We start from the raw sequence: 11,243 nt of genomic DNA, 5'->3' as shown, positions 1-11,243 counted from the left end.
CACTTCCAGCCATGGAGGACGGTGATTGTCACTGTGGGGTTTTTTGGCTAGCTTGTTTCAAACTATTCACCCACCAAGACACAGTTGGAAATTCTCAGCCTTCTATGCAATACATGCCAATTTCACAGCTATTAGCCTTTTGTACTGCTGCCAACTCCCCCTTGTTTAGCAAGTATAAACAGTAAATCCAACCAGAAGTCGCTAATTCGCTAGACTATGTGGAATCTCATATTTATTAATGAGCTTCTCTCCACTGGCAACAAGAATTCAGCCAGTACGCATGGGACTGAGAACCAAAAGACATACGCTAACACAATGCTTTTCATCATTCAGTTTTTAATTCATTAATATTTGTAATAACAAATATTTTTACAAAGGGGGGAGACTGCACAGCACAAGACAGAATTCCAGCCCTGATAATGTGGCAGGTTGGTAGGAAGAGACCATTCTTGTGCTTGAGTGTTTGATGGAAGATTCAGGGTTGTGCCAGGAAGATTGGAGCTGCTTCTCTTTACAGGCCGAGCTTGGTCCTCCTCCAGTGTCTCCTTTTGGAGTTGTACCTAGAACAAAAGGGACATGATTAGTAAGCAAGGCACAGCTCTGTCTCTCCAGCAGACCAAAATCCCAGGCTATGTTAAGCAAATAGTAAGCAAGTGAACTGGCCACCCCCTTGCAAATTGCATATGGCACTTTTCAAAGGGACCCACAGCTGTTAGCAGAGGAAAGTGTGACTTTCCCAGAGCCATTTGTGCTTCCCTGCTCCCTCTCACATGAGCACATATTAATATTGTACTATATATATGTGAGATAATTTCAAGAATTCAGAATGTATTTAAACACACATGCACATACCCAAAACCCTATGCACTAAGTACTGCTGCATTTCCTATTCTAAAAAAAATATAATTTTTAACCAAAAGAATTTTACATTATGGGGGAATATAAGTTTAAATTCTAAACTTAGAATTTAAATATTTTAAAAATACTACTTGTGTGATTACCTTCCTTTTCCATCCTAATTAAGCTAACAATTCCCCTTCCTGTAGAAGAGGCTCTTAAATACCAGCCTACTTAATAGAATGGGTGTGGGTGAATTTTAACTAAAGCTTTTGACATATCTATTAGAAACCTGAACCAGTGTCAACTGGTGTGAACTTAAACTTGGGATACATTGTGGGGGCAGCTTTGTCCCCAGTAATAAATAAAAATGAGTCTAAAACAACCAGCTTTTGGGGTCTGGCAAACCACAAAGAAACTACGGGTGTGTTTGGAGGATGGCACACATGTGTGTAGCAGGCTTTGGAAAAAGGTATGGCAAGAAGGCAAAAAATATGCACACATTATGCATCACTGACTACTACCTTTGTCCATGCAACAGTGGCACCAAGCTGTGGACAGAGTTAAACTGATGGAGTTATCACTCAGTAGTTCTAGCCACTGAAAGTCTTCATGGCTTGTTTTTGTGGGGAAAGCATTCCTTATTATTGCACAACATAAATTCTGATTTTAATTCCTTTTGAGAGGGCTGGAAAGATGGGACTTCTGGATTATCTTTCACTGATAGAACCTGGCCTAATAAAAACAGCCCTTTATAATAAAGCCCTTTATTCACAACTAGAGGCATTTCCCCTAGAAAAGCTTCCATTGGTCATTTTCACTGGAAGTGTTCATGTTGTTCGGAGCTTTCCTTGCACACCTGTCACTGCTAAAAAGGGAGTCTGATTTCACCAGCACAGGTGAGATCGATTCCTAAGTAACAGAATTGCTCTCAGCAGGGACATGGCAGTGCTCCCACAGAATGAAGCACTGTAATTGCAGCCTGCTTTGGAAACCCCAATTTGTCTGGAAAACTCACCTCTGAACAGCTGATACTGGAGACAAAGCTCAATGAATCCAACACCACAGCCAAATTATAGCTAGTGGGTAGGTATGGAAAACCCATCATGCTCAAAGGAGGCGTAAAAAGAAACAGTAGGAAGAGAAAGTGTTGTAGCAAGAAAACACACACACAAAAAACTGAGTAAGATGGACCCTTTTAACGCTGAGGTTCTAGGGTATGTCAATAGAGACTTTCAATATAACAGGCCTGCAAATCACACAAGGGGTTGGTTCTGGGAGTCCATGTACAAAGGCAAAATCATGTGAAGTCAGGAAACCCCCAGAACCCCAACCCCCCCTGCAATGTCTGCAACGGGCCTTTCCTTCTGCCTTGCTTACTGGCCTCTGGGAAGCTTGCACAGTATCTTGGATGGCCCCTTCTGACCCCTCCCCCGGCCATTCTCTCCATGTATTTGTGGCAGGACCACTGCAGTAGAAGGTTCATGTGAAGGTTAGAAAACGAACAAAAGATGTAAGCTGGAAGTTCAACCAACCAACCAACTGAAAGTCCTGTTGCCAATAACAGGAAAGCACTAAAGAGAGTTCACTATGGCATTTACTGTTCAATCAGCCAAGAAAGAAACTCATGGCTGCTTTTCTTATGGGCAAAGGATAGCATCCAGCACTTTCAGAAAGATCATGCCCATGGTAAAGAATCAGTTAGCATAGATGTTTGTAGGGGACAGGATTCTGCATTGAGTACACTTACACCAGGAAGGGCAAGCATGATGCAGTATTCCCAAGCAGATGAATGATAAACCACCAGGAGTGGGTATTTCCCATCCACAAGTAGTCCAAGGGAGCTAAATGCTCCAGCAGAACCCAGGTTTCCATGCCTAGAAGGCAATCCCCATACCTGATTTTATTGCCAGTTTTCATGCGGATCCATTGCGGGATGGGCCTGTTCTGCTTCTGCTTCTTAGCGAGAAACCGCTTGATCTTGAAAGTTTTGTGGGAAGACTTGCAGGTTGGAAAGGAAATATAAGGAGTTTTAATTATTATATCTCACCTTTTCCTATTGGGGGCTCAACGCCAATGCTCAGATGCCAATAATCAACATCTGGAGGGCCATAGGTTCCCTATTAGGCTCCACTGTTAGACTAGGGAGGGATTCCCTTTCTGCACTACATATTTACAGCTCTGCTATGCCGAATGAAGCGGTCGGGTCTTCCCCGAAAAAGAATCCCGAGAACTGGGGCTTGTTAAGGTTGCTGAGAGTTGTTTAAACCACGTTAGGAATTAAAACTCTCCGAAGGGTTACAGGGGTCTCAAGCAAAGCTCAGGCATCCTAAGAAAACTACAGCTCCCCGGATCCTTCTGGGGAAGCTGTGGCCGTTTGAGGTTGCATGATGCTGCCGCCAATTCTAATAGTGCAGTTGGGGCGAAGGGGAGGCAACTCAGCCCAAAAGTTTACACGGCCAGCCCCTCAATCTCTCGGAGTGCAACCTACTTCTCGGGGTTGTTGTGAAGATAAAAATATTATGGGATATTGGGCCTGCCGTCCTTTCACTCCCATCTATTTTGTACTGGGCTCCCCCCACCTCCCCTTGCAATGAACGAACCGGGATATCAGGGAACCCTCCCCCTCCCCCAAATAGCTACTAGACTTCTGGGGTTTGGACGAGGATGGGCGTCTCACACTAATTCTACGCGGGGTGCCATGGGGATGGTTAGCAAAGCTGCCCCAGCGGAGGATGGCAACGGATTAACTTACCATACTGAAGCACCACGAACCGCTCACTACAATGGCTACAAACGAAAAGAGGAAGAGGAAGCGGCGCAGAGGCTGATGGGGGAAAGAGGCGGTGTCAAGAAACGGTGCTAGATGGCCTCCCGGGTACATATACGCGGAAGTGCCGTCAAAAGACGGCAGCGCCCTCTGGCGGCTCCAGGAGGCCGTTGCCGGCTTCCGAGCGAACACGTGCATGTTTAATAAAAAGTGAGTTTTGAGCTTTGCAACCCTTAAAGCAGTGGTTTTCATCCCCAGGTGAACGGTGCCTCCGGGGATGGCCAGGGGGTGCTGGTTGCCAGGAGATGAGTGTGATAGGAATTTTGACGTTTTAGATATATGGTAAAGTTCGTAAGTTTACCAATCAAGCACGTGCATAGATCAGCGCAGGAATAATGATGATGATATAATAATAATAATAATAATAATAATAATAATAATAATAATAATATTTTTACCCCACCCATTTGGCTGAGTTTCCCCAGCCACTCTGGGCGGCTCCCAATCAAGTGTTAAAACCTGTACAGCATTAAATATTAAAAACTTCCCTGAACAGGGCTGCCTTAAGATGCCTTTTAAAGATAGGATAGCTGCTTATTTCCTTCACATCTGAAGGGAGGGTGTTCCACAGGGTGGGCGCTCTGTCTGGTTCCCTGTAACCTCACTTCTCACAATGAGGGAACCGCCAGAAAGCCCTGGATCTCAGGGCGCTGGATCTCAGTGTTCGGGCTGAACGATGGGGGTGGAGATGCTCCTTCAGGTATACAGGACCAAGGCCGTTGAGGGCTTTAAAGGTCAACACCAACACTTTGAATTGTGCTCGGAAACGTACTGGGAGACAATGCAGATCTCTCAGGACAGGTGTTATGTGGTCCCAGCGGCTCCTCCCAGTCACCAGTCTAGCTGCCGCATTCTGGATTAATTGCAGTTTCCAGGTCACGTTCAAAGAGCGTGTTGCAGTAGTCCCCACGTTGAGCGCGTTGCAGTAGTCCAAGCGGGAGATAACTAGAGCATGCACCACTCTTGTGAGACAGTCCGTGGGCAGGTAGGGTCTTAGCCTGCATACCAGATGGAGCTGGTAGACAGCTGCCCTGGACACAGAATTAACCTGCGCCTCCATGGACAGCTGTGAGTCCAAAATGACTCCCAGGCTGCACACCTGGTCCTTCAGAGGCACAGTTACCCCATTCAGGACCAGGGAATCCCCCATACCTGCCCGCCCCCTGTCCCCCCAAAACAGTACTTTTGTCTTGTCAGGATTCAACCTCAATCTGTTAGCCGCCATCTATCCTCCAACTGCCTCCAGGCACCCACCCAGGCCCTTCACCGCCTTCACTGGTTCTTAAAGGAGAGGTAGAGCTGGGTGTCATCTGAATACTGATGAACACCTAGCCCAAACCCCCTGATGATCTCTCCCGGCAGCTTCGTATAGATATTAAAAAGCATGGGGGAGAGGGCGGAACCTTGAGGCATCCCACAAGTGAGAGCCCAGGGGTCTGAACACTCATCCCCCAACACCACTTTTTGGACACAACCCAGGAGCCAGGAGCGGAACCACTGTATAACAGTGCCCCCAGCTCCCAGCCCCTCCCAGCCCCCAGCTCACAGCACAGGAGGAAGGAGCGGAACTATTGTATAACAGTGCCCCCAGCTCCTGGCCCCTCTAGACAGAGGGAAGCATTCACCACCCCGCAGAGCCCATCGCCCAGCCCTTCCTGGCTTGCTTTTATCAGCCAGGATGGGCAAGGATCAAGGAGACAGGTGGTCGGTTTCACTTGTCCAAGCAGCCTGTCTACATCCTTGGAGGTAACAGATTGAAATTGATCCCATGTAACAAGACTAGACAGAACTCTAGCGGTCTCCTGCCCTGGCCCTGCTCCCAAGGTGGAGTCTACCTCCTTCTGAATCTGAGCAACTTTATCTGCAAAAAAACTGCAAAAGCATTGCAGGAGATCTTGGGGTCCCTACCAGGCCCCGGTGGTGCAGGTGGTTCCGATTGATTGCAAACCACCTGAAAAAGTCTCCTGCTGCTGTTTTCTGCAGATGCAATGGAGGCGGTGAAGAAGGCCCTCTTTGCCATTGTAGCAGGAACACCCACCCCAATCATTCAGTTTGTACAAACTTCACACACACTCACACTCACACACTACATATGCCACGCTTCTGTTATAAATTCATAGAAAAATCAACCATACATCGGATTTGCACTGTTCCATTTTTATTTTACTCCATATGACAAGGACTATCAAAGGGGGGTGGCTTGGTTCTGGTCAGCCATAATCCCTTAAACGTGAGAGCATTTCCCAGTTGGCATGGCAACTCTGATAGCCGGCTTGATGGGCTCAGACAGAAGACTATCAAGGACACAACTGACTGCATACCTGAGTGGATTCAACACGGACTATAACAAAAGAACAGTGATTGGATTCCCCCCTCAGGGGGCAGGAAACTGTGACCACCTTTTGTCTTCTGAAAATGACTAATGGGGAGGGGGAGAAGGGAACCAGCCAGGTGACAGGACACTCAGGTTACCACCACAACTCCTCCCTCAACCCCTCCTTTCTGTAATGTATGCATGATGTTTCTGGGGGTGGGCTTGACCTACAGGATGGGAATTTCAAAAGTTTTTATAAGGCCTTGTACACCATTTTCCTGTGTCTTTTCCTCTCTCCTGCAAGTGAGGGGAACACCCTGTTGCAACAGTTCAATAAAGGCCAAGCCTACAGGCTGCTGATTTGCTCCAATTTACTCTGGTTGGTGTCTTTACTTTTTGTCCAAGGGAGCCCTCGGATTTTTCCGGTAACACCATCACCATTGCCACTTGGTAGGCTCTACGTTGAGCTCTAGCCCGTGTCCAGTCTGATTCAGAATGAGTTTTCCGCCACCGGCGCTCTAGCCATCTCAATGATTGTTTCATTGCCCTCAGCTCCAGGGAAAACCATGGGGCTGTCCGGGCTCCATGCAATCGGAGAGGGCGCTTCGGAGCCAGACAGTCAATAGCCCTGGTTAACTCCGCATTCCAGCGGGCTACCAGGGAATCAGCTGAAAGGCCATCAACATGGGATAAAACATCCCCTACCACTCTCTGGAAGCCAATTGAATCCATTAAGTAGCGGGGGCAGACCATCCAAATCGGTCCCACCTCCCTGCAGAGGGGAAGGGTTGCGGAGAAATCCAGTTGCACCAGGAAGTGATCTGACCATGGCACTTCTTTTGTTTCGCTTTTAGTTAGTGTCAGATCACCAACATCCGTAGAGGTAAACACCAAGTCTAAGGCATGTCCACGGCTATGAGTTGGGCCAAACTTATTCAGGGACAGCCCCACGGAGGCCATGCTATCCATGAAGTCCCGAGCGGCCCCTTGTAAGGTCGTGTCGGCATGGATGTTAAAATCCCCCAGGACAACCAAACTAGGTGTCTCCAGGAGCATATCCGCCACGACCTGAAGCAGCTCGGGCAGGGAATCCTTGGTGCAGCGGGGAGGTCAGTACACCAATAAGAATCCTGTACTGCACCTATTGCCCAACTTCCAGAACATGCACTCAGAGAACTGGGTCTTCCCAGTAGGACACCTGATGCAAGCTAGTGACTTCCTAAAAATCACTGCAACACCCCCTCCCCGCCTACATGACCTGGGTTGCTGTGCGTAAGAGAAACCTGGTGGGCAAGCAGCAGCAAGGACAGGCCCATCTGCCTTATCCAACCAGGTCTCAGTCACACATGCCAGGTCAAGTCCTCCATCCACAATCAGGTCGTGGATGGCAGTGGCAGAAGTGACAGATGGCAGTGAAGACCGACCTGAAACCATTTTGATTCCCAAACTGACCAAATGTTTTCCCTGCAAGGAGGGTGGAGGGTCAGGGAGCTTTCCCATTGTCTCAGGAATTGAGTAATCAGCATTTTAATGGGTGACAGACTATCAGGAAAGGCAATCCGATAACCAGGCAAACAGGAAAAACAACATTCAAATTTCTATTTTAGACCGCCTTTTCTGTGATGTAGGTGTGATGTATCTGGGGGGTGGTCTTAGGTTACACCCCTTCTGTGATGTATGATGTTTCTGCGGGTGGTCTTGATCTACAGGGTGGCAATTTCAAAAGTCTATATAAGGCCTTGCACGCCATTGCTTGGGGTTCCTCCTCCCTCTTGTGTGGGGTGAGTGAGGACCCCATTGCAACAGATCAATAAAGATCAGGCTTACTAGCTGCTTCTCAATATTCTCTGGTTGCCCTCTGTTATTTTCTCCTACCAATATGGAACCTACGTAAGGACTCTATATGGGCTCTTGGATACCCCATAAGGGAAAAGGGCAAATTTTTGTTTACAACATGAGTAAGCAAGCAAGTGGGTAAGAGAGCCCAGCCAGCTAGTCCACCAACCTTTGCTGTTGGAAATGGACAGACAAGTGGGAGACCAGGCAGGCAGGCACTGTGCTGGCCTTTCTTGTGCTTGCTGTGTGCAAAGACTGCCTGGGAGCTGAGTGCCTGGTGCTGAACGGGAGCCTTTCCGCTATGTGAGCCTGGCAGCACTTGCTGCTGCCACCCAACATAAGGTGCTGACCTCACGCTTATCTTTGGCCAGTCTCTGCTGAGCCACTAAGGCTGGGGGCATTTTCCTCCCAGCCCCCTGTGGGGCAGTGTGAGGAGGCACCTCTCACAAGGCAAGGCACCTACGTTTGCTTCAGGTTGTACGTTTCAGGTTGCGTCCCACATCGACCTGGAAGTACTAGAAAGGGTTACTTCCGGGTTTTGCCGCTCGCGCATGTGCAGACGCGCAAAATGACGTCACGCGCATGCACAGAAGAGGCAAATCGTGACCCACGCAGACGCGGGTTGCATTCTGCTCGTGTTGCTAACGGGCCTCTGGAATGGATTCTATTCGCAACCAGAGGTACCACTGTATATAATTGTTTAAAAGCAGAGGATGACTCCTACTATAGATTTGGGCTTGCAGCAGCTAAAGCAGATAAAAGCCAGCCTGTTAATTGAATCCTCAAAAGGAGAGGTGAGCAGCCATTGGATAAAATGCAGCTTCTGCTTACTGCAGCCCAGCAAACTCAGGCATTTGAAAACAAAGCTTTTAAAGTGTTAAAATGTTGTTGTTGTTGTTTAGTTGTTTAGTTGTGTCCAACTCTTTGTGACCCCATGGACCAGAGCACGCCAGGCACTTCTGTCTTCCACTACCTCCCGCAGTTTGGTCAAACTCATGCTGGTCTCGTCCATCTCGTCCTCTGTCGTCCCCTTCTTGTGCCCTCCATCTTTCCCAACATCAGGGTCTTTTCCAGGGAGTCTTCCCTTCTCATGAGGTGGCCTAAGTATTGGAGCCTCAGCTTCACAATCTGTCCTTCCAGTGAGCACTCAGGGCTGATTTCCTTAAGAATGGATAGGTTTGATCTTCTTGCAGTCCATGGGACTCTCAAGAGTCTCCTCCAGCACCTTAATTCAAAAGCATCAATTCTTTGGCGATCAGCTCTCACTTCCACACATCACTACTGGGAAAACCATAGCTTTTACTATACGGACCTTTGTTGGCAAGGTGATGTCTCTACTTTTTAAGATGCTGTCTAGGTTTGTCATTGCTTTTCTCCCAAGAAGCAGGCATCTTTTAATTTCGTGGCTGCTGTCACCATCTGCAGTGATCATAGAGCCCAAGAAAGTAAAATCTCTCACTGCCTCCATTTCTTCCCCTTCTATTTGCCAGGAGGTGATGGGACCAGTGGCCATGATCATTTTTTTTTTTATGTTGAGTTTCAAACCATATTTTGCGCTCTCCTCTTTCACCCTCAATAAAAGGTTCTTTAATTCCTCCTCACTTTCTGCCATCAAGGTTGTGTCATCTGCATATCTGAGGTTGTTGATATTTCTTCCGGCAATCTTAATTCCGGCTAGGGATTCATCCAGCCCAGCCTTTCGCATGATGAATTCTGCATATAAATAAGCAGGGAGACAATATACAGCCTTGTCGTACTCCTTTCCCAATTTTGAACTAATCAGTTGTTCCATATCCAGTTCTAACTGTAGCTTCTTGTCCCACATAGAGATTTATCAGGAGACAGATGAGGTGATCAGGCACTCCCATTTCTATAAGAACTTGCCATAGTTTGCTGTGGTCGACACAGTCAAAGGCTTTTGCATAGTCAATGAAGCAGATGTCTTTCTGGAACTCTCTAGCTTTCTCCATAATCCAGCGCATGTTTGCAATTTGGCCTCTGGTTCCTCCGCCTCTTCTAAATCCAGCTTGCACTTCTGGGAGTTCTCGGTCCACATACTGCTTGAGCCTTCCTTGTAGAATTTTAAGCATAACCTTGCTAGCGTGTGAAATGAGTGCAATTGTGCGGTAGTTGGAGCATTCTTTGGCACTGCCCTTCTTTGGGATTGGGATGTAGATTGATCTTCTCCAATCCTCTGGCCACTGCTGAGTTTTCCAAACTTGCTGGCATATTGAATGTACCACCTTAACAGCATCATCTTTTAAAATTTTAAGTAGTTCAGCTGGAATACCATCACTTTCACTGGCCTTGTTATTTGCAGTGCTTTCTAAGGCCCATTTGACTTTACTCTCCAGGATGTCTGGCTCAAGGTCAGCAACCACACTACCTGGGATGTATGAGCCATCCATATCTTTCTGGTATAATTCCTCTGTGTATTCTTGCCACCTCTTCTTGATGTCTTCTAAAATACTAACTAACAAAAAAAAATACTAAGTGCTAAAATACTAACTAACAAAAACCAAGATAAACTGTGCCTCCAACAGGGTCGTCCATGTTTGATGCGTTGGTACTTTCACACTTACAAATAGGTCTAAAATGCTAATTGCTCTACTTTTTGCAGTATTGCAAGTGTAATAAACTCTAACTTTCGAGAAGTCAAAAAACATGGGTCTTCACAAAGTCATGGCGTATAAACAACTGATAAGAGGAAATACCATTGAGCAAGTTAAGTGATTTAAATACCTGGGCATTTATATCCATTATAAGGCTGGCTGGGTAATCTGCAGAGAATTTGCTATTAATGCTGCAAAAAGTAGTGTGTCAGTGATCACTCAATTCCATTATTCCAAAGGGAACCAGTATGTTCCAGCAGCCCTGAGGGTATTCAACGCCCTCAACTACTGTTCAACACAACAACAGCATGGTATCCCAGTTTGAATAAACGCCTTCAACAACCAGGCTACCGAAAGTCTTCAATCAGTTTTCCTCTGAAATTCCCCCCCCCCCCCGGCTATTCCTTGTCTAGAAATAAACCAAAGACTTTTAGAAATTAAAGCATGGCTGCTATGATACCCAGGTCTACCTCTCTTTCAAATCAGAACCAGTGAAGGCGGTGAAGGTTCTGTGTGTGCCTGGAGGCGGTTGGAGGATAGATGGCGGCTAATGAATTGAGGTTGAATCCTGACAAGACAGAAGTACTGTTTTGGGGGGTCAGGGGGCGGGCTGGTGTGGAGGACTCCCTGGTCCTGAATGGGGTAATTGTGCCTCTGAAGGACCAGGTGCGCAGCCTGGGAGTCATTTTGCACTCACAGCTGTCTATGAAGGCGCAAGTTAATTCTGTGTCCAGGGCAGCTGTCTACCAGCTCCATCTGGTACGCAGGCTGAGACCGTACCTGCCTGCAGACTGTCTCGCCAGAGTGGTGCATG

General features: G+C 47.3%; 1 protein-coding gene across 1 annotated transcript; it reads right to left on the bottom strand.

Moving 5' to 3' along the window:
* Positions 1-319: 319 nt before the first annotated feature.
* Positions 320-3,820, bottom strand: RPL39 (ribosomal protein L39). The gene is made up of 3 exons (XM_083721043.1): positions 3,593-3,820; positions 2,735-2,838; positions 320-560 (listed from the first exon to the last, which is right to left on the bottom strand). Exons 1-3 carry the CDS (start codon positions 3,803-3,805, stop codon positions 512-514), a joined length of 366 nt encoding a protein of 121 aa, XP_083577169.1. The 5' UTR covers positions 3,806-3,820; the 3' UTR covers positions 320-511.
* Between the last annotated feature and the right edge of the window lie 7,423 nt (positions 3,821-11,243).

The sequence above is a fragment of the Podarcis gaigeae genome (assembly GCF_964106915.1).
Source record: "Podarcis gaigeae genome assembly, chromosome: Z".
Lineage (NCBI taxonomy): Eukaryota > Metazoa > Chordata > Lepidosauria > Squamata > Lacertidae > Podarcis > Podarcis gaigeae.
This window is presented reverse-complemented; position numbering and strand designations above follow the sequence as displayed.